The 21496-nt window shown below is 50.3% G+C and overlaps 8 protein-coding genes across 8 annotated transcripts; 3 read left to right on the top strand and 5 right to left on the bottom strand.

Moving 5' to 3' along the window:
* Positions 1–3062: 3062 nt before the first annotated feature.
* On the bottom strand, positions 3063–4428 carry F4817DRAFT_344032 (uncharacterized protein). Its single transcript, XM_049304085.1, has 3 exons — positions 4343–4428; positions 3970–4084; positions 3063–3873 (listed from the first exon to the last, which is right to left on the bottom strand). Exons 2-3 carry the CDS (start codon positions 4032–4034, stop codon positions 3453–3455), a joined length of 486 nt encoding a protein of 161 aa, XP_049157154.1. The 5' UTR covers positions 4035–4084; positions 4343–4428; the 3' UTR covers positions 3063–3452.
* A 459-nt stretch (positions 4429–4887) lies between these two features.
* F4817DRAFT_186459 (fatty acid hydroxylase superfamily-domain-containing protein) lies at positions 4888–6385 on the bottom strand. The gene is made up of 2 exons (XM_049298414.1): positions 5409–6385; positions 4888–5345 (listed from the first exon to the last, which is right to left on the bottom strand). The coding sequence occupies exons 1-2, from the start codon at positions 6088–6090 to the stop codon at positions 4912–4914; spliced, it is 1116 nt and encodes a 371-aa protein (XP_049157153.1). The 5' UTR covers positions 6091–6385; the 3' UTR covers positions 4888–4911.
* A 628-nt stretch (positions 6386–7013) lies between these two features.
* F4817DRAFT_186440 (translationally-controlled tumor protein) lies at positions 7014–8733 on the top strand. The gene is made up of 5 exons (XM_049298413.1): positions 7014–7338; positions 7410–7527; positions 7598–7735; positions 7791–7950; positions 8031–8733. The coding sequence occupies exons 1-5, from the start codon at positions 7324–7326 to the stop codon at positions 8113–8115; spliced, it is 516 nt and encodes a 171-aa protein (XP_049157152.1). The 5' UTR covers positions 7014–7323; the 3' UTR covers positions 8116–8733.
* F4817DRAFT_317914 (uncharacterized protein) lies at positions 8455–9671 on the bottom strand (the record flags this gene model as incomplete). Its single annotated transcript, XM_049300865.1, has 2 exons — positions 8455–9525; positions 9585–9671. 2 exons carry the CDS (start codon positions 9669–9671, stop codon positions 8455–8457), a joined length of 1158 nt encoding a protein of 385 aa, XP_049157151.1.
* A 173-nt stretch (positions 9672–9844) lies between these two features.
* Positions 9845–11311, top strand: F4817DRAFT_317913 (Mis12 protein-domain-containing protein; the record flags this gene model as incomplete). The annotated part of the gene is made up of 2 exons (XM_049300864.1): positions 9845–9849; positions 10249–11311. 2 exons carry the CDS (start codon positions 9845–9847, stop codon positions 11309–11311), a joined length of 1068 nt encoding a protein of 355 aa, XP_049157150.1.
* Positions 11312–11458: 147 nt separating this feature from the next.
* Positions 11459–14513, bottom strand: F4817DRAFT_186406 (uncharacterized protein). Its single transcript, XM_049298412.1, has one exon. The coding sequence runs from the start codon at positions 14288–14290 to the stop codon at positions 11606–11608; it is 2685 nt and encodes an 894-aa protein (XP_049157149.1). The 5' UTR covers positions 14291–14513; the 3' UTR covers positions 11459–11605.
* F4817DRAFT_186382 (phosphoglycerate mutase-like protein) lies at positions 14500–16490 on the top strand. Its single transcript, XM_049298410.1, has 2 exons — positions 14500–16296; positions 16368–16490. The coding sequence occupies exons 1-2, from the start codon at positions 14815–14817 to the stop codon at positions 16479–16481; spliced, it is 1596 nt and encodes a 531-aa protein (XP_049157148.1). The 5' UTR covers positions 14500–14814; the 3' UTR covers positions 16482–16490.
* An 840-nt stretch (positions 16491–17330) lies between these two features.
* Positions 17331–20059, bottom strand: F4817DRAFT_186385 (uncharacterized protein). Its single transcript, XM_049298411.1, has one exon. It carries the CDS (start codon positions 19793–19795, stop codon positions 17423–17425), a length of 2373 nt encoding a protein of 790 aa, XP_049157147.1. The 5' UTR covers positions 19796–20059; the 3' UTR covers positions 17331–17422.
* Positions 20060–21496: the final 1437 nt, after the last annotated feature.

The following is a 21496-nucleotide window of genomic DNA, read 5'->3' as shown; positions in this document are numbered from 1 at the left end:
TGTAGGTGCTGTAATTATAGTGCGAGTGCCAAGTCGGACGAATTTTCATCCGCTTTTTTGTTTTGTCGGTTGCGCACTAATATGCCACCGTAGTGCAAGGGGAGGCGGCATGCGATTTAGCCACAGTACAAGTGTTTACTAGTAAATTTGTATGGTGCGGTAGGTACTTCCGTCTCAACTTCCCCTTTCCTCACATAACTTTTGATTCACAACACCAAAAATTATCGTGACTCCTCTTTTGCGTACCTTTCTTGCGACATTATTTATCAACTTATCTTCTATCTTGTACGAACTGCTCTTTAGGTTTTTGGGAGTGAGAGTTTTCTTCGCTATTGATTAGGTTAGTTTTGACTTGTTTCTTTATTAGTTATTTTTTACTAATCCTTTTACCAGCCGGATGGCAATATCTAGATCACAATCTTGCAAACTCTTATATCCTCTCACGATGTCCGAGATGCGCGCTGGCATTCGTAGCGCGAGGTGTAAATCCTGACTCCGCCGCAACCTGCTCTGCAAATGCCGCAACAAATACCGCCACATTCAACTCCGTCATGAGTAAAACTGTCCCTTCCGGCAAGAGGCTAAACTGTTCCCCCGTCACATAGACAGCCAGGCGGCGTGCGCGTTGCTTGGTATATACTTACATCAATATTCTTAAAGTACGCTGCCGACAACATCCCAACTTGCTGATTTCGCATTGATCTGATTTGCATTGGTCTGATTTTCTAACTGCTTTGATTTCACAGGATCGCCAAACTTGATCACTACATACCTAATAGTCTCATCAGGCTTCCCATGTCACCTAGTCCTCACGAAGACAAGACGCACAACTTCGACAACCGAACAATGATCTTTTCAACCCGCAATAAGGCGGAAAGTTATCTTTGCTCGGAGATGCGCAAATCTATCTGCATAACAGGTAATGCACCCTTCTCTACTAATTCCTCTAGACTTAGAACATATACTGACGACAGTAGATGACATAAACCGAACGCGCGACGCCGGCTCTTCCTAGACTTCTCCAATGCATTCCATTCCGATAACGCGCCGAGTAATAGTCGCAAACTACTTTACCAGCTCCAAACCGAATCCAATACCCGACCGAAGAGAAGGAAATGCAGACCGAGATGCGCGACTCACGCCCTACAAGAAACGTCGACCGCATTTAAGCCCCAAGTTCCTTGCTCATTCGTCCAGCCAGAGCACGACATTACAATTACTTCCACGCCTTATATTCTGTCTATTTCATTTGCCCGCGGTGTCATCCACGCCGGAAAATAAGCCTACCGCCCGCGAAGCCGATAAGCAAAAGGAGAGCTGGTGGACTCGGCGACGCTGTCCTCGCGATAGCGACTCGTATAGACAATCCGAGGACGAGTGTGGTTCCAATGACGATCCTCGCCATCGATGCGAGCAGGTCAAGCGGGATCGAGATCGAAACACGATAGCTATTCTATGTCTGGGACACCTATTCCGAAACGTAGTCTCCGACGGTTCTCTTCCCATGCAACTCTGCAGTCAAGGGGAGATCCAAAGGCTACATTCTCGATGAGCTGTAGGTTGCCTACCGCAAGGCCATCGACCATGCGGGTTTCCAACGCCTGGCTAAAAGCGACGTCCTTGGATGCCAGAATATGATTCCGACGATGCTCTTCAGACTGCGCACAACGATCGCTTAGTGGCGGCTATTTACCAGCTGGGAAGAGGGAATAGAGAAGAGTGAAATCGTCTACAGAGGCGCGCCTACACAGCGCGTAAATACCCCCAAGCGAACAAGGGTATATTCATGAGTGACGTACAGATGAGGAGTTACCGGTTGAGCAAGGCGACGTCGGGGATTGCCTGCTTTGTGTACATACAGCATCGTGGATTGCGTGATGGGATGGAGGCGCAAGATTTCTTATATAGGTTTACTTAAGTGTCGAGTACGCCAGGTAGCTATTCCCAGCCTAGATATTACCTTGATCCTTTGTAAGTAGCTTGATGTCTTTCCAATTAGCTTTGAATCAAACATGAACCCATCAAATTCCCAATGCCTTGTACGTCGTAGCGTTGCTGACATTCTGCAATTCCTTTCGTACAAACTAACAGCGGCTTTGGTAAGCTCGCATACCACTTCAGACATATTTTACATCACTTCATCCAGCTACTACGCTCGAGCTTTCGCCCCAGAGTGTACTGGTTAACCCGTGTCCGTGTTCTGTCTGGATGCTGCCCTGCGCTGATCTGCCCTGTATCTCACTCGTCTCATCCGTCTCTCCCGTCTAAGATATTTCCATTCTCTAGGAGTTTGGTAAGGACTTCTCAGCCTGTCATCGCCATTTATAAGAGACTGCTGTGATTGAAAAGGTCATTACCGTACCTTGATAGCTCCGTCCAGGCACCTTGTTCTGTATAAACCCTTTCGAATCAATAGTGAGAATCAGAGACACGTATTCGTTTACAAGATCGAGCTAATGGTCATATAGGTATCCAAATCATATATCCTGGTCTCGCCGTGCAAACTATTAATATTAGCATAGCGTGTTCCTCTCGGCGAACCGAAGCATCGGCAAGAACTACAACACCATCCAATAGTCTTTTAACCCAAGTTAAGTATTATGCCAAGGTTAGTTAATGCTATATTTAAGTTCTACAATCGCATCAAACGCAAACCGGGTCAGCGAACAGCTTAAACGGGAGCGCATATAAGCTGATATAGAATAGCTACGGGCACACGCTCGTAACGCCGAAGAAGTACTCGGCTGCCTATGGGAACGGTGTCGTGGAGACGAAAGTCACGAGTCCGATGAAAAGGGACTCGCTACCCGTAGCTAATTAATAGCACCGAACTGACGTATATAAAGCGCAAGGACATAAATATCGACCACACTCCTCGTGGCTAAGGGGTGGCGTACCAGGAAACGATGAATAAATATTTAGGAAAGCATAATTAATCATGAGTAACGTCGATATTATATCCGAGTATATATCAAAGCGTCACAAGCACTCGGGACCTTGTAGGTAAAGCTGGCCGGATATCTCTCGAAGACATGGCACTTGGTCCATTTAGTTAAAGAATGATCAGATTAAAACGCTTAATGCTGCTAATATTGTCGTCGTGCCATCTAATTAGGATACTCTCTCCGCACCGAAGCTCTTAAGCCGTGTAAACTGTAGGAGATTTAAAGAGGCGTCGAAAGTACCGGAGCTACGTACGGAGCCAACGTAAGAGACGCTGGAATCAAGCAACAACAAATTATGAATTTTAATCACCTTTTGCCTCCTTCAATGCGAAGTCTACCTAGCACGCCCCTTAATACAAGATACCTCTCCCAATCCTCATGATCTGAACTCTCCAACATACCGTGACCTAATGAGACAGCCGACAACACACGACAAACACTCCAATACCCGAACGACATACACACGACAACGGTCAACATCCATCCAAGGCACACAAAGTTCACCCCTCAAGCAATCTTCTTCGCACTCCCCGGCCCCCGCGGCCCCCCGAGCGCCCCGAACACCCCGAGCACCGTAAGCCAACGGACCACATTCAACGCTGCACTTCCGCCCACCCCACCCCACAGCATATCATTCCACTCGGCGGTGTTCCAGAACAATTCCGGGCCGACGCCCCGGTAGCACGCCCAGATATGGCCGTAATCCGCGAACGCGACGACGGCTAAATACCAGCGTGCGACGGAAGCGTGCGACGTCCAGGAACAGACTACGGCTAGGCCCGCTAGTAACAGATATACGTTGATGAGCTGCAGAAGCAGGACTAGCGCTTGAGGGGGGATAGGCTCGGAGACGGGGAAGGGGTGGTTGGGAGCCTGCGCGGCGAAGAAGGCGGTAGGGTCGCGGAGGGCTACGATGTAGGCCCATATACTAGGTGCTGTTAATAAACCTCCTTTCTCTTATTGACTTATTTACATGATATGGATATCATATATGTAAGCTTATACAAGCAGGCTGAACACTTACAGAAGAATAGGTTCGACCACGCCGAACACGACGAGCGGGAACGCGGGCAAGCAGCTTTTCGCCATGATTTCGGCAATTCTACAATTCTGAACTGAATGAGCTTGAGAGAGAATGCCTAATAAAAGAACGACAAGCTTTAGCTAGGGCAACGATGCGATTTATATTCCTTTGTTGTCCTAGCTATAAGTGGCTGTGTTTGCTGTAGTATAAATAAATGCATCGTAATTCAATTAAACGCCTTCCTACCCCGAGAAAATGCTATGCATATGTTGGCAAGACACAAGGCCCGGTGTAGTACAATGCCCGATATGAGAATAGGAATCTGACTCGTCTTTAATTTAAAGAGATGAGAAGAAAATGAGAAGAGAATTACTCAGCCTTAAATAACGTCCAAGTCATGGAGGAAGCTCACGAAGGATCACGTTCCCTGCGTACTGAAACTAATAATTGAAATAGATCGTGGAACTCGAGATAATTGTAGCGATCGAGTGTGAGTGGTATTAAGATTAAGTATGGAAAGCTGTAGCAGCGGCTGTCTACAGTCGCAGTGCTACGCATCCTGATTTGCCAGCATCATCCAACGCCAACGCCTTTGCTCACATCCGCACCACCTAAATTGGCTCTTCATTTCCCGCATTAATCGTGCCTGTCAACGCGTATAGCCTGGTGTAACATTCAAAGACGTACATAATTTGAATGTTGCAAACGGTACGGCATCGAAACGCGACCCGACACCCCATAAAAAACAACAACTATCGAGTCGTAGCGCTAACGACTCGAGCAAACGCCCTTCCCATGCTCCCCGAGTGTATACACATCTCATGCCACTTCAACCGGTTCGATCCAGAATACCTTGTCACGCCTCGGAAGATAAAAAGTAACGAACGTCCCTAGGATAATACAACGAATGTGTGCACCAAAGCGGCGCGCGTGACAAGGCATTTACTGTGCCTTTGCAGATGCCTTTTTAGCTTCCGCCTCTACGAACTCTTGGGCCTTGGTCCTCGATCGTTCGTATTTCAACGTCGTGTCGCCGTGCCACATAGTACCCAAAAACCTATCCCAGAAAGTAAAGAATGGTTGGGCAAAGTTTGTCTTGATGCCCCAGCTCTGGTGGTGAATATCATGGTAAGCGGCGTTGTTCGACGTGATGTGCTGAAGCGGGTCCCAGGGTAAGGCATATCCGCAGTGGTCGTCGACGGTCTTGATCGAAGACATGACCCAGAAAAATATTCCTTGCCTGGGGGTCATAAGCGCAAGCTTATACGCAAGGCCCGCGCCGACCGTGTCGAGAAGGAATCCCTCGAGCGGGTGGTTGTACAAAGCTCCGTAGGCGTAAGGAACGTAGAGTCGGTGGTGCCTCGAGTGGAACGTAGCTAGAAGGCTATTAGTCAATTATTGCCTAAATTGCCTACCAAAAAGGAAAAGGGGATACGAACTATAGAGCCACTTATTTTGGTGCATCAATCGGTGAAGGAAGTATTGCCAAGTATCTAAGGCGGTGACAGCGACGAAGAGCTGGAACCCCGGAATGATAGCCCAGTAGATAGCCTTGGCGACTAGGAGCTCCCAAGTGGCGAAAGCGGGTACCAGAGCTCCGTCTGATCCGGAAAGCTCGGAGGTGAGGAAAGGGTAGTGACCGCCAGCAAGGGCGCCAGCAAGGAACGGGTGAGATACAGCCATATTCTTAGAGATTGTAGCAGCATTGATTCCTAGGACGCCGAGTACGGTTGGGAGAGCTCTCTGCGCTAGACGAACTCTCGTCGCCCAGACAGCGACATCGTAATCCTCCATACCCGTGTGTTGCGGCGGATCGGTCTGGTTCAGGCAAAAGGCCATGACGCCTTGAATAACCTGTTGGAAGAGAACGTCGCGAAGGACCTCGAATCGCGAGGCCTTATTCCGCTGCGCGATCTCGGCGGGAGTGTGCAGGCGGTATTGCGGGAAAAGGTCTAGGGTGTCAATTATGTGGAAGAAGATGGAGACGACCCAGTACGCGATGGTAGGCGCGAGGAGGGACAGGTAGAAGTCGGGCAGCCACGATATCAAGTCTGACGCTACGACGAGTTCGTAAGACGGAAGCGGTGGGAGGTCCGTGTTGGACGTTATATTAGAAGCCATGACGGGGAGGCCAGGCGCGGAAAATCGTATAATTGAGTATAACTGAGGGACTTAGCAGAAAAGTGAGAGGGATAAAGTTGTACTGATGCCAGTACGTGCGGCGGGAGTGTTTAAAAAAGGATCGTCGCGAAGAAGTAAAGAGTGTAAGTAGTTAGGAGGAGGTTACTTGAAAAGCTGTAGGGAGTTGAATTAATTTAGGGAGTCCCAACTCTGAGGATTATGAATAAGATAAAGTTTTGGCTTTTGGCTTTTGGCTTTTGGCTTTTGGCGCGTTGGAGGCGCAAATGTATGTAAATTAGCTCTTTCAGTGGTCCGTCATCATTCCATTGTCAGCACTGAGTGCATGAGATGTACAGCGGGTCCCCCTTTTTATCAATTTTATCAATCTCGGCTGCCTAACCGCGCAGGTCCGAGATCACCTGTTTTTCCGACTGCCGTTACCTATGTACCTACCTTGTTACCTTGTACCTGTCGCATGTAAGTCGGGAATGATGCATAAAGCATCTGATTGGGGCCTTAACGACCTGTACGGGATAAGACGAGCTCGAGGGTATGAATTGTATTCGAAGCTTGTCTATTATAAAATTAAGCTACCTGCGCAAACAGTGTAGCTCACGCATTGTGCATTCTGCATGTTGAGCATTAGTGGTAATGGCAAAGTGGATTGGCTTCAGATCAATTATGAGGGCGTTCCTTATTTGGGCAATAAACATTCGGGTTTCGCCTCTGTACATGTACATGTAATCTTTCGGGTAATACGAAGACCTCGGAAATCCGATCTCGACGATTATGTATTCGAGGAGTTGGTCCTGCGGGTCCGTCCGACTCGTCCGACACACCGAGATGTGATGTGGAAATAAATCTCTCATTGGGAATATATTGGATAAATGAATAACGTAAGGCTGTACGTATATAGTGGGTGCATTATGTAATGTTTACCCAGTGTACTTGGGTACCTAAGATTCAACAGCTAAAAAAATACGGAGCAAAAAATTCTAGATCTACCGTACCTAATCGACACGCTAAACTAGGTTTAGCGCGTTCGCCCCTCCATCGAAACTCCCACTTTCGTCCTGCCCAAATTTTTGAGGGTCTCCGCCAGGAAAATCTGCCCCTCATTACTTGTCGCAAAAGCCGTCTTTTTCCTCCTTTCTTCCATCGTTCATCCTTCGACGATCACATCTTTTTCTCCTCGCCTATCCTTCATTAGATTCTTCTACTCCTACCGCCAAGATGATTATTTTCAGGGTACGTTAAATTTTATTGCACGTTTTGTTGAAGCGCTCCGCGAACATATACTAACAACCCTGTCTATATAGGACGCCCTCACTGACAGCAAGGACGAGCTCCTCTCCGATTCCTTCAAGCTGAAGGAGGTCGATGGAATCGCCTACGAGGCTGACTGTGCCATGATTGAGATTGGCGCCGTCAATGTCGGTACGTTAGCTTTACAAAATTTCTGGGCCGCGCTGGCTCGCGAGTGGGCTAACCACTAACGAATTCGCAGACACTGGCGCCAACGCCTCTGCCGAGGACGCTGAAGAGGGTGTTGACGACTCTGCCCAGAAAGTCAACAACATTATCCACTCCTTCCGTCTCCAGCCTACCAGCTTCGACAAGGCCTCGTATCTCTCGTACCTGAAGGGTAAGATAAGCTTTTTCTTACTAGGACCTGGATATCGACTAAATATTATGTATAGGTTACATGAAGAAGCTTGCCAAGCACATCAAGGACAAGGGTGCTTCCGACGAGGAGGTCAAGAGTTTCCAGACCAAGGCCCAGGCCTTCGCAAAGAAGATTGTCAGCAACTTCAAGGACTACGAGTTCTACACTGGTGAGAGCATGGATGTTGACGGAATGTGAGTTCTTCCCGTGCCCCATAGCTTTGGCCTTTTCCCAAGCAATGCAAACCGACTGCGTACTGATACTCGGATCATAGGGTTGTCCTTCTCAACTACCGTGATGACGGTGTTACCCCCTATGTCACCGTCTGGAAGCACGGTCTGGATGAGATGAAGGTTTAAGAGCCTACCTAATGATTGTGGCTGAACTTATTTACGAATACCATACACGAATCAACCCGGACGACCTGACGCTTCTTTTCTATGTCTATAAAACCCCCGATTTAGGCATATTACGTAGATTCGTTCTTTTACGAATGCTAGCCGGTGCATTGCGCAGCCGAAGCCTAATTTACTGACGAATTGTCAACGCATTACTCGTGTCTGCACGGCTCTTGGAGCCATACCTTTTAGTGACCTTGATATCTGATTCAATCTTCGTCTTCCCGTACTCCGAACGATAGTCGATGGTGCAAACATCCTTAGTAGACGTGGACACGTGGTTGCTTACTTCCGTCTTAGTTAAAATTTCGGTCTCGAAGCCGTCGGTACAGGGGGTGGAACACTTTCGCTGCCGGCCCCGGATAGTTGAGGTTTCTTAGCTGGTGGTGGGGGGGGAGGCTTCTTCTTTCCTATGACCCCTGAAATCTGCCCCATGGGTGATGTCGTTGTTCCTTGCCCATTAGCTTCCACACCTCCAAATCGTTGGTGCAGCCCATTTGCCGTTTTCAACCCTGATGCAACTTGATCCCCGTGCCTCTGTTGGAAGTTATACGCTGTTCCGGCAGCGGCTTTCGCGTCTGCAAATGATACGGATGAGGGGTCTTTCCTGAAACTTGCTGCTGTCTTTAATGCTGCCTGCTTCTCTGCCCACGTTGTGCCCTGCGCTGGTGCGGTCGTAGGCTCTTGTTGAGCATTGCTAGTGCCGAGGCGAGAGAAGCGGCTTTGTAGTTCGCTTAATTGTCCATTAGATGGCTTCGTTGATAATCCTCCTGCAGACGAAGTTGTAGTTGGCGATCGAGCAGGAGGCAGTGGGGGAGCAGAACTTCCCGCCTTTCCTCCAATTCCTAAACCCGGGACTGAAATCCCAGCAGCTCCTAATCGATTGGTAGCTCCTTGGTTCAGATAATTTGAGGATTGGTTGTGTCCCGTCGCGACTGGGCTTTGTGCTTGGACCGGAGACGCGTTTCCGCTACGCGGTGGGAGCCGAGGGGGTAGCGAGGGTGGTCCGCCCGGTTTAACGTGTGAAGAGGGAGGTAGGATCGGGTCTCGTTTATCAGGGCTGCCTCTTCTTACGGGCGGAGGAGGAAGGTTTGATGTCGATAATCCTGTAGTGTCGACTCTGTACGGTCTTGGTTCTACCGAGGGCTCTTCTACCTGCTGGTGGTGCTGTTGTTGGACGCCATATGTGTGCCCGGAATGTACGGAGGACACGGGACTTTGAGACCTGGATTCGATCTCATTCCCGCTAACTCCGGTACGCTTAGGGGGGGGACCGAAGGAGGATGGATCACGCAACGAGGATATCGGGGTGGCGCTACGCTCGGAAGAAGAATGGGAAGACGGTTTATCTCCTCGCCCGATAAGGCCTTTCTAATGGATGTGTTAGTACGTGTTAGGGAGTATAATCAAGGAGACAGATGAGGTCTTACGACTTGACCCCTGAGTGAAGTCCCTTCTTTCTCGGGATGCCAACCCTTCTTGACAATACCCATACCTTTATCCTTCCAACCCGACATCTTGGCTTATTCTTGTTACATATGTGTTTTGTAAGTCTGCCGGTAGATAATTGTAGCAGGTATTTATTATAACCTCGATATCTTTAATTACCTACACAATTCGTAATCGTGCAAAGAATGAGGTAGTTGTACATTGTACGAAGCTACTAGCCGCTAGAGGGTCCAGAATAGGTATGACGTATGCCCCATATGCTGAGCCACACAAGCTGAGCGCCTCATCCGAATTTAACCTAGGGACCCCCTGCGTTTCCACCCCACTACCAAACCAAATATTGACTTTCATCGACACTTTAAGATTTTAGGCGCGTCGCGTGTCATCAATTAGCCAACTTCAATCTTTAGCGACAGCGACAAAAAATTAAGACAATGATACCTAAAATGCGCCGATCATGACGACGTCTACCAATTCCGACGCAGAGCTTTTGACAGAGCACTTCGGATACCCCCCTATTGTCAGTATTTCACCTCGGCGCATGTATAGATAGCTAGTTTACTAGGTATCTACATACTTGGTGATAGAAGATATTAACTTGAACAACCCCCAACTCCAGAGTCTCATCGACGACATAATCAACAGCGTGAACGTCCTAGCCGAGCGCGCCCTCAACAGCGTCGAGCAAGGCCTTCTAAACGCCTCCCCCGCAACCATCGGCTTCAAACCCCCCAAGCCGTCCCGTAGCCACGCCCACGATGCGCAAAAACAACAACAAGACCCGGCCGAAGCCGCCAAGACGGAAATCGAGTCCGGCACGCATCAGCTAGAAACCCTGCTATGCGCCAGCATCGACCGCAACTTCGACAAATTCGAGATCTACGTCCTGCGCAACATCTTAACCGTCCGCCCCCCCGACGTGCGCTCCTGGATTCGCCTCTCGCACTACGACGGCCTGGATTTCTCTACTTCTTCTTCGAATACGAATCTGAATCCGTCGCCTACCCTCGACAGCATAAACCGCCTCCGCCGCAAACTGCGCGAGAGCATGCGTCTGAACGCCCTCCTCACCGCCGAGCGCGCGCGCAACGAGAAGCTCCTGAGCGAACTACAGGATCTCGTCGGGATATCCCCTTCGCACGTAAAAAGCGAAAAGACATCCCCGCAACCACCAATGTCCGCACCAGCGCGGATTAAAAACAGCCCCTTCGCATTCCTGCACCGCAAAGGCTCCCTCACGGCCGGCGGGTCCGAAGCCCCCCTCAGCACGACGACCGCATTCACGCTCTCGCAGATGCAAGCTCTGCGTGCGTTATCTACTTCGTTGCGCACGATTACCCCAGACCTAGCGCCTTCTGCTTCCGCCGCCGAGGCTATGGATATCGATGCCGACGACGACGACGACGGGGATAAAGAGAAAGAGCGCAAGAGCTGGCGGCGCGAGCGTCTCGAGTACGTCGAGGGCGCTACGAGACGGTACTTGGAGACGGTTGAGGGGCTGGAGCTGGGGCGACACGGGGAGGTGCGTGATGGGGAGTGGCAGGGTGCGGGCCGTGGGTTAGCTAGGGATGAGGTTGGGGGTTTGGAGGGGGTGATTACGCTGTTAGGGGGAGAGGAACAAGAGGAAAGGGAACAGGAAGGGGATTCCTCTAGTACGGCGCGGAGATCGGCGTCTTCGTCGAGGGACGATCGGATGGACGAGTCATGAATGATGAAGGAACTGCGCATGTTGCGTTTTTGTATACACGCCAACGACTGCTACTACCGCTGCTGTTTACGCTCAAATAAGTGCCCAAGGAAAGGAGTCCGGAGTTCTGAGATCTTAGGTACCTAAGTCACGCAGTCTAATCGGAATTATTTTGAACTCGTCACTTTATTCATTTATAACACGTGCCACAAAGTTTTCAACCAAGTTTTCAACCAAGTCTTCAACCAAGTCTACATGTCATGCCCCGAGATCTATGCTTACGCCATTTACATGCAATATTTACAGGCTGCTAAGCTAAGTCTCACCAATCTGGGAAGAAACACGGGCAGCAGCAGCATCTCTCTCCTCGATGAGGCCATTCGAGAAAGCCAGCTGCCAGAAGCGATGGCCCCAGAACCGGGCGCTCTCTACCTCGTCCGAGGCGCTGTGCGACTCCTCAAACAGCCTCTTTGTATTAGCGACCATGTCGCGCGCGTCGTCGACGCGGCCGTCGCGGAGCAGCGAATATAGTAGCTCTATCTGTGTAGATAGGATGATAGTGGCGCCGGCAGCGCTAAGCTTGTAATAATACTCAAGGGCCTTGGAGGGCCGGCCGGCTAGTGCGTAGCCCTTAATGATGCGGTCGTATAAGATATTGTCTTCCACGTGATCGTAGTTAAGTACGCGGCGGCGCTGCAATAGCGAGTCGACGGAGTCTAGGTCGGGGGGGTTGCGCGAGAAGTAATGTTCCATCAGCATCGTGAAGATTTGTGGCGAGAGCTCGTAGCCGTGGCCCCATAGATGAGCTAGCACGGTCTTGATGCCATTACTGGCCCGGTCGCCGAACTGGAGGAGGCGATAAATTATCTTGCCGTATGTCTGCAGGTTCGGTTCCATCCCGACCGCTTTCATGTGGCCGAGCATACCTATCACCGTTCTCGTTTGTTCTTCTATGTCATCCGGATCTATCGTAGTAAACGCCTCGTCCAGCACTATCGTAAATGTCGCTTCGTTCGCAGATACGCCGGCACCCTGCATCATAGTAAATATTCGCCGCACGTCCTCAATCCTTCCATCCCGAACGAAGCGGCCTAATAGGATATTGTATGTGAAGATATCAGGTTTGATACCTTGCCGAGCCGCCCAAGCTAGGAGACTTTCGGCAGCGGCGACTTGGTGCTGACGTACTAGACCGTTGAGGGCAGCATTGACAGGCTCTATAGTCGGTTTGACAGCCGTGGTGTTCTCTTCTTTCGAGCTACTATTCCACAATTTCGTCATCTCCTCTAGGGCTCTTATTCCGCTCTCGACATCACCAGATTCAATGAGGCCGGCTATACGAGTGGTCCATAGCTTCGCATCCAGCTTCATTCCGGACCCCGCAAGTTTTGCCCACACATTCTTGATGCCGTTGACGTTGCGAGACTTCTTACAACCGTCGAGCATGCTGTTCCACGTCTTCATCGTCGGTCTAAGCCCGACTTTGCGCAGAGTATTTAGCGCGGCGATGGCATGATCAGGCTGGTTCAAGGCCATGCGAGTATAAATGAAGAAGTCGAAAAGATCGGGGTACATTCGAAGCTCAGCAGCCTTTTCCAAAGGAATATCTTTCTCGGACCCTACAAACCTTTGCCAGGTCCTGTCTACCTCGCTAGTGTTCCGGGTTAGATATGCATGGTTGAGATGAGTTCCCATGGAGATCGGGTTGATTTTATCGTGATTGGCCGAATATAAGGATTTATTGGATTCTGCGTATGTGGCAGACGTCGCCATCGACTCAATTCTGTCTTTTAGCTGTGCCTTGATGTCGAGCCACCGCGCCATAACATACTCTTTAATCGCCGGGAAGGTGTTTGAGATTTCTTTCCGCAAGGCATCATCTCGATAATTCACAAATGAGATGAGATAGGCTACTTGAGAGACAAAACGAGCAGCACTTTGTCTGACATCGAGATTGCTTCGTTGGTCATCGAGCAACAAAGCATATGTGGCAATGGCTAAGAGGGCCACAGGAGCACCGACATTGTGTGGGGGATATTGTGGGAAAATACTACTGAAAGCCGCGGGGAAGTTTCCTTCACGTGAAAACTTCTGCAGGGAGAATTTATCGAGTTTCGGGAACCAGAACCCATCCATCAACTCATCATCAGGCGCCACGGGTGTGGTTTGAGGTAGGGAGAGAACTTTCCAGGATTCGACAAGATCCGCGAGCATGGCATCGCGGGTGGCAAGTCCACCTTCGACTATGGCAGGGTCTTGCTCCTCGGCGGAGGGATCTATCTCTATGATTTTCTGGATTAATTCTCCCGCGAGTACGGCCCATCGCTGAGGCTTCATTTCGCCAATATCCGTGTAAACCCGAAAAATGTCGGCAACTGTTGGTAGCTCAGGTGAACGTATCGACTCCTTCTTAGCAGCAACGACTTTTTCCATCAGCCTCAACACTACCATAGAGAAAACCCTGGGTACGGTTACGTCTGGTTCTTGAAGTAACGGGTATATCTCCGATTTGAGGTAGGCATATGCGTCTGCCTCGGGTTCGTCCCTTTCGACCATAAGCTTTAGCTTTCCAATGGCTTCGACGAGAGCCAAGTCCATATTGGGATTTGTTTGTTGCGTTCCAACTGGTGCATCTTTGTCTGTAGTTTGCTTGTGGACGATCTGTTGGAACAAGGCGTCCACCCGAGCTGAGTCGCCAGCTGCCCCTGGGACCTTTCTGGATCTATTCTGAGGCCATTTTATGTCGGAAGTGCTCTTGTGGTCATTTTGCACTACCCTCCGAACTTTGTCCAGTCCTGAAGTGTCGGCTGCCACCTCTGAAGGGGGAGGCGCATTGGAGGTTGGAGTCGTCGACGCGATCGTCGAGTCATCGCTTCGCGGGGTGGCCGTGGTCGAAAATCGCGATGCGTGGATTTGCCATTTCGCTACTCTTAAGTCTGCGCCGCCCGAACTTGCTGCTAAGTGGCGACACAGCAAGCAGGTAGATCTGGAGCCCCTCATGACATATGAAGGGCGAGACAAGTATCGCGAGGTGGCAGAATATTTATAGACAGCCCGGAGTTGTTAGCGACAAGTAGTGAAGAAAATAATGGATCGAACAATTGCTGCTCGGGATTGGATCGGAGGTTGATAGGGTTTCAATGCCGACTTAGAGCTCGGGCAGGTAGGTACCTGTTAATCCGCTAGGTACCGTTGATAGCCTTAACCTTACCAAGTTCAGGTAATATGTAGCTGCCAAGCTTATCAAGGCAAGTTGCAGCTCGCAAGGGTAAGAGCAAGCAACAAAGGCATCATGTTGAAAGAAGCTTAAAAAGTCACTACTTCTAAAATACATAACTACCTAGGTACACTAAAGTCAACTCTTATTCATTTCTCATTTCCGTCATTACACAATTCCGGCTTTTGCTTCAATTCAGGTTGGACTTGTCTCCCAGCCGAGTAAAGCCTCGGCTCGTTCCATAGCTCTCTCTCTTAGTCCAACTTTCCAAATATTGGTCTTCCTATCACTTCGGTCTTCTATTATAATGACATCCCTAATCCCCAGACCTCCGTACACAGAAGATGAGCTCAAGACGCTATACCCGGAGAATCTACAGCTGCAGCTAGTCCAGATCCTCCTCCGTCATGGCGAGCGTTCTCCCGTGTCCGTCCGTTTTCAGAATACCGGCCTGCCCGCTTTCTGGCCCTACTGCAGCGCCGTCCACCAGCTCAAGTCCGCCGTGCTAGACCGCCATACCGGCCAATTCTCCACTTTCGAGTGGAAGCGCCGCCTCGAGGCATTCGGCCCCAATGACGAACCCGTACTCGCCCAGGGCCCCGCCGGCGAATTCGACGGTGTGTGCGAGATGGGTATGTTGACTGACCGCGGCCGCGAGACTACCTTCGACCTTGGTACTCGTCTGCGTACTCTCTACGTCGACCAGTTGCGCTTCCTACCTCCAGTCTTGCTCAGTGCCGATAGCCTGTACCTGCGCGCAACGCCGATCCCGAGAGCGTTGGACTCTGTTCAGGAGACGTTCACGGGTTTATATCCGTCGCATACGCGGGCCCCTAAGTTCCCGCCCCCAGCTATCCTAACGCGCGCCCCGGGCGACGAGACCCTATTCCCTAACGACAGCAACTGTAGGCGTTTCGCAGCGCTATCGCGGGCTTTTGCCCAACGCACCGCCGAGCGCTGGAACGACACGGAGGAAATGGCGTACCTGAGCAAGTTGTACGGAAAATGGATGCCGGAGGACTCGCCGCGTGTGGCTGTGGACGGACGGCCACGTCTAAGTGGTATCATGGACACGATCAACTCGACGCTAGCACATGGACCGGAGACGCGGTTGCCTAAGGAATTCTACGACCCAAAGGGGCGCGAGATCATCGAGAAAATTGGTGTCGAGGAGTGGTTCGCGGGGTACAAGGAGAGTCAAGAGTATCGGGCACTAGGAATTGGAGGTTTATTAGGCGACGTCGTAAGCCGCATGGTGGGGAGCGCCGAGCGCTCGACTGCCGACGGAGAGTACGAGGTAGCACGGAAGCTAGAGAGCGGCCCCGTAACAGAAGGTAAGGGCGCCACGCCCATCCGGTTCGGGCTGAGCGGGTGCCACGATACCACACTCGCCGGTGTATTAGCTAGCTTGGGAGCGTACGAGAGCGACAAGTGGCCCCCTTACACCAGTCACATCGCCATCGAGATGTTCCGGAAAGCAGACACCACCCGTTCCAAACCAGCAAACCCGTATCAGCACGGCGCGGCGACGGTACCCCCGGCAGAAACCGGTCCCGCCCAGGCTAGCAAGCCCGGCTGGTTCGGCTCGCTATTCTCGTCGACCCGCGCGAAGCCCGGCAGCCCACCGCCGGGTATCGGTCGCAAGCGGAGTGAAGAGCTATCGGCTGAGGAGAGGGCGAAGCTGGAGGAGTACTACGTGCGGATACGATATAATGACGAGGTTGTCACGGTGCCGGGCTGTAGAACCCCGGGCAACCATCTCGAGGGCGACGAGAGCTTCTGCACGCTGGTGAGTTTCCTACATTTGCCTATTGGCACCAAACATGAGTGAAAGATGCCTCTGAGCTAATGACCGAATAGACGGCATTCAAAGCCATCGTCGACAAATTCGTCCCACGCAATTGGAAGCAGCAGTGTAGGAATAACATCCGGGGTCCTGCGTTCCCGGAAAAGCCTGAGCCGGCCGGTTATTAATGAGGCATGAGCATGAGTCAAAATGAGATACTTGCAAATAAAGTAAGTTGGCAGTGTACTGTTTGAATTAGTCGAAAGAGAAGAGATGAATCAAAAAGAAAGAAGGACACGGGCGTCTTGTGGCTGCAGCTCAGCTCAGCTTGCGCACACGTACATAAGCTATTGCATGATAGGTACTTCGAAATATCAACATCAAGAATCAAGGCGCTATGGTTAAGCATTAGGCTGGAAAGAATATAACATCATTTATATTAATAGAGATTGAAAGCTTAGAGTCTCAAGCTATATACCTAAATTGACAAGTTGCAATGTCACTTTGCAACGGAATATGTTAAAGTGTTCCTGAAAGGCAACAAGGCAACAAGGCAACAAAGCAACAAAGCAACAAGGCAACAAATACAACATCAAGATTCACACGACAGATCACAAAACAGAACCAGGAGAGCTTTTCAATTGTCATATTAATACCCTCCTATCATATTTTAAGACTGAGATGTTATGCAATGACAGCAGAACTATACCAAGAGATACTGAAATACTACCAATAACCTCTCGACAATCAGGACCGCTGTCGGCCACATCCCTTTCTATTTCCATCTATCCTCATGCCACTCCCATCACTCAAAATTCCTATCGAACCTGCCTCAGATCTCGTTTTCAGAGACGAAGCTTTCTCCTTTCTCCTCCCATCACACGTCCAACTACCCAAATTAAGGCATTGGACATCATCATATTCTTTCGGGAGGCGCAAAGTTGATTAACAACCTTTCTCTTCTCGTGGGGTCGAATGACCGGGAAAGTTCAAGGGGTTTTACAAAGATCATACAGGAAATGCCAACAGTAGCCATTGAAAGCTGAATAAAGAACGCCGAAGAAAATCAACGCAGCGATTACAACATATTATCTTTCCCTGGTAGTCGCCTTTGGAACGGCGCGTCGAATCAGTTGGCAACCTCCTCTTCGACCCAGCCATTCAGGCCACCCTGGATGGCAAGGCCAAGGCCAGAGCCCATGCCGCCGAAGCTTGCTTGATATTGGTGCCCTCGGCGCTCTCCCTCGCTGTGGCCGCCGATTGCGCTAATAGGACTGTTCCCTCCGTTCTCGAACCCAGGGGCAAAAACAGGCAGGCTCACAGCACGGTTGTGCTGTGCTCGAGCATTAACAGGCGCAAGAAGGCCACCGATTGTCGGCGCGCCCGACGCATTGTTCGCATATCCGTTCGAGATGCTCGCGGACTGTCCATGACCAGAGCCGGAACCGGACTGGGGAATATCCAATGATAGCTCGTTGGGCGAGGATGCAGCAGTTCCGAACAACGCCGCCTGCTGGGAAGCCAGCATCTGGTGCTGTTGCTGCTGGTGCTGTTGAGCCTGCTGCGACACTTGGTTTAAGTACAGGGTGAGCGGATTGTTGCCATTAGCAAACATGCTGACGTTGTTGGCAGACTGAGGCGAAGTCGGGTTGGTCGGAGAGTTGTTGCTTCCGCTACCAACTGGGAGAGGCGAGGCCACACCTTCTCCGCGGGGCGACTGGGCTTGTTGTTGAAGCTGTCGGGGCTGGTTTCCGCAACGATCTTTTCCAAAGTTCACCTTAAACTTCCTGTATTCTTCTTTGCTTCGAACGGCCTCGATAGCCTTGATAGCATTCGCAATGTTCGTAAAGTTGACAAAAGCACAGCTCTTCTCGCGTAGGGCGTTGACCAACTCAATCTCACCATATTCAGAGAAATCCTGTCTCAATCTTTCTTCGGTCCAAGTCTCGTCCAAGTTGCCAATGTAGACATTGCGAGAGGCGCCGCCGCTGACGGCCAACGCAATGGCTGGTGGAAGAGCGCCAGAGTGCTTTCCCCAACCAATCTTCAGACGACGGTTGTGAATCATCAAACCCTGAAGATTGCTTAGAGCATAGAAAGAAGCAGCCGCAGTCGGATCAATGAAAGTAACGAAGCAGATGTGCTTATCAGGAATGTACCGAATATGGTGAAGTAATCCACCTCGCACGACGTTGCAAATCTCCTCAATCGTAGTCTCCGGATGAATATTGCCCAGATAGATTGTTCGGTTGCCAAGGTTGTTTATACCACCAGCCGTAGTCGCAACGGCTGCGGCTGCCACCGACTGCTGGGCAAGAGCACTAGAAATAACTTCGCGGTCTTGGCCGGTCAACATGTGAGCATATCCAGGTGCGATACCAAGGTACTGAGCCGCATTCTGCTGCTGCGTCTTCGAAACATAGGCACATCGGTCCTTGCCGTAGTAAACGCGGCGAGGCGACTGCCACTTGGGTTCTTGGGGCAGTTGTTGCACGGCCTTCATAGCATTGGCAATAGACAAGAAGTGGATGAAGGCAATGTTCTTCTCCCGGACGATCTTGATTGTGTCGATAGCCCCAAACTTGCCGAGGTCCTCGCGTAGCTCTTCTTCGGGAATATCCTCCGGCAGGTTTCCAAGGTAAACGTTTCGAGAAGCGCCAGATTGCTGGACGGCCAACGCAACAGAGGTGGGTACCTGAGACGGCTTACCCCAACCAATCTTGATATCCTGTCCCTTGATGCAGAGCTTCTTCAAGATGGCATCCGAGTGGAAATGGGTCGCAGCATTGGCGTCGAGGAAAGAAATGAACGCGCAGTTCTTGTCGGGAAGTAGCCGAACGGATTCGATCTGCCCGCTCCTCACATGACCAAGAATCTCCTCGGCGGAAGTATCTGGGGGGATATTGCCGAGATATACAGTCCTGCTAGTACCCGTAACGATGCCGGGACTTAGGGTTGGCGACTGAGATTGCATTTGGCCGTTCATGTTGAAAGAACCACTAGGAGACTGCGGCTGAAAGAACTGAGGAGCGCCGTATGTGGAAGGGGACACCATCGACTGGTAAGCTTGAGGAGACAGGCTCTGCTGAACGGGGCTTGCGATGTTGTTATGCTGCTGACCATTATGCTGTTGACCATGCTGAAATGCGGACATGTTCTGGAACTGGGGACTGGCAAAAGCAGCAGGGGTTCCGGGTTGAAACGGGCTACCGAGGAGCAACTGAGACGGAAGAAGAGGAGTGAACTGCATATCGAAACCAGTGCCGGGTGTAGTCATATCGGGAATGCTGTTGGGGGCAGGCGGGCTCAATTGGTTCTGGGTGTTGATCGAAGGGATGTTGCCACGGCGGGGGTGCCTGTCGGCAAACCCAGAAATATTAGAGGTGAAAGCGCCATGAGAGAAACCGGTATCGCTGTTTGAAGGCTTAGATACATGGCCAAACCGACCTGGGTTGCCGGCAGGGCCAGTGGGGACGCCACCGTTGAGCGAGAGGTCCTGCATCCCGAGAAGATGAGGAGGGACAAGGCTGTCCCGCGAGACGTGCGATAAAACCGCCGTTTTGAAAGATTAGACGTGCCCGAAAATAGGCACGAGGGCAGAATGGAGAAATAGGACCCGGAACGTCGCTAGGATCCTAATATAAGAAGCAATATTGGATATTATAACAGCTATTGGCCAAAGAGTAAACGGAACAACTTCGAGTTTGTCCAAACGATAGTTTAGCTGAAAATATAATGGGTATCTCTAATCGAATAAAGAGGCACCACCGAGAAAGATGGATATAGACTATATGCGACGGGTTCGGTGGTTTCTCGCCAAGATGACGCGCAATGATCGAATCGGTCAAGGTGAAAATATCTCGTAGAGTGCAGCAACGTAAATGTTGTCCGGTATTACCTAGAGCTGGCCAGGATGGAAAAGGCAAGACAAGAATAAGTTGCCTCGGCGAATAGGCGTCGGTTTGGCTTATACTGGTCCTTTGATCTGTGTCGATAGTCTGACCACGTCGAACAAAGACGATACGAAGATTATTCCTCCAAAGCGAGCGAACTGTGACTTGCTGGAAAAGAGCGTCGAGAAGTTACAGCGACGACAAAGCCTTCGTCGTCGAGTCCTCGTAAGGGTTCGCCGGTAGATTCGCTACGGGCTGGCTGGCGCGGACAGATTAAATTGGCGAGCTGTCTCTTAGGCGAAAAAAAAAAAAAAAAAAAGGGATAGGAAGCTTGGCGCGCGCAGAAGTTTATAAAGAATATTAAGAAAGTATAGCGAATGAGCGTAGGTAAATAAAAGCTGGAAAAAGATCCAATGGCTCTGGAAAACGAGGAGACGGCAAAGAAGGATTGGATAGGTAAGATACAATAGGAGGTAGAATAAGGATAAGGAAGAGGAGTTAGAGCGTAAGGTAGGGGGGGAGAAAAAGAGAGACTTGAGCTACTCCGTATGAAGGAGAAGGAGACGAGCAGAAAAATGGAGGAAAATAATTGGACGACTTCGGTTGGTGCAGATTGCCAAAATGTCCAAAAATGGGGGGCGCTAGTTTTAATGAAATAGCTTGCAGCTGCTAAACCCATTTTGAACATCTTCCTTCCACCTGGGCACCCACCTTGTTATTTTTTTCTTACGCCTGTCCAAGTTGTCGCGTACCCTTTTTTTTTAGTTACCCTTCTCTTACCACATGGTACCTACCAGGTATATATTTTAGACCCAGTCTAAGGAAGGTACTTGAGATACTGTACGAAGTCGAAGCTGTTTCCGTGTACCCCTTAAATGGTCCCTTTGGGTAACTGTCCCCAAAGGAACAAGGGGTTTTTTTTTAGCTGACGCTTAAATACAGCAAGTTAAGATGAAAGGTACCATTTCAACATGGAGACGTATGCGACGGTACTCTCACGAGTAATATTCCGCGACTTTGCCCGTAGTTTCAGATCAGGGACAGACAGGCTATTTCCGCACGGGTTTTAAGTATTACTTCGTAACTATGCGTATTTCCATATATGCATATATCTACGGTCAATGGGGGGAATAAGTAGTGCAAGAGAGCAATTGATATTCGACCTCGCAGTTAAGAAATTCCAACGGCTGACAGCTATTACGTATATGTCAAAATTCAGCCTCATTTTCGACGTTTCAACTCGATGGCTTTCGAGAGTTTGATGGGATATTCGGTCCGCCAAGACTCGGCGGCCCATTGACTTGTCACAC

The sequence above is a fragment of the Daldinia loculata genome, assembly GCF_022478755.1.
Source record: "Daldinia loculata strain CBS 113971 unplaced genomic scaffold F4817scaffold_40, whole genome shotgun sequence".
In the NCBI taxonomy this organism is placed as follows: domain Eukaryota; kingdom Fungi; phylum Ascomycota; class Sordariomycetes; order Xylariales; family Hypoxylaceae; genus Daldinia; species Daldinia loculata.
The sequence above is the reverse complement of the archived record's forward strand: the minus strand, read 5'-3'. Positions and strand labels throughout refer to the sequence as shown.

Bases quoted from the DNA above. Each gene is read 5' to 3' on its own strand.
- F4817DRAFT_344032 (XM_049304085.1), bottom strand. From the start codon at position 4,034: ATGGCGAAAAGCTGCTTGCCCGCGTTCCCGCTCGTCGTGTTCGGCGTG. The intron at 3,874-3,969 runs GTAAGTGTTCAG...AACAGCACCTAG, and splicing joins GTGGTCGAACCTATTCTTCT to TATATGGGCCTACATCGTAG.
- F4817DRAFT_186459 (XM_049298414.1), bottom strand. From the start codon at position 6,090: ATGGCTTCTAATATAACGTCCAACACGGACCTCCCACCGCTTCCGTCT. The intron at 5,346-5,408 runs GTTCGTATCCCC...ATAGCCTTCTAG, and splicing joins CCAAAATAAGTGGCTCTATA to CTACGTTCCACTCGAGGCAC.
- F4817DRAFT_186440 (XM_049298413.1), top strand. The intron at 7,528-7,597 runs GTACGTTAGCTT...ACGAATTCGCAG, and splicing joins GATTGGCGCCGTCAATGTCG to ACACTGGCGCCAACGCCTCT. The intron at 7,736-7,790 runs GTAAGATAAGCT...TATTATGTATAG, and splicing joins GTATCTCTCGTACCTGAAGG to GTTACATGAAGAAGCTTGCC.
- F4817DRAFT_186406 (XM_049298412.1), bottom strand. From the start codon at position 14,290: ATGAGGGGCTCCAGATCTACCTGCTTGCTGTGTCGCCACTTAGCAGCA.
- F4817DRAFT_186382 (XM_049298410.1), top strand. From the start codon at position 14,815: ATGACATCCCTAATCCCCAGACCTCCGTACACAGAAGATGAGCTCAAG. The intron at 16,297-16,367 runs GTGAGTTTCCTA...ATGACCGAATAG, and splicing joins ACGAGAGCTTCTGCACGCTG to ACGGCATTCAAAGCCATCGT.
- F4817DRAFT_186385 (XM_049298411.1), bottom strand. From the start codon at position 19,795: ATGCAGGACCTCTCGCTCAACGGTGGCGTCCCCACTGGCCCTGCCGGC.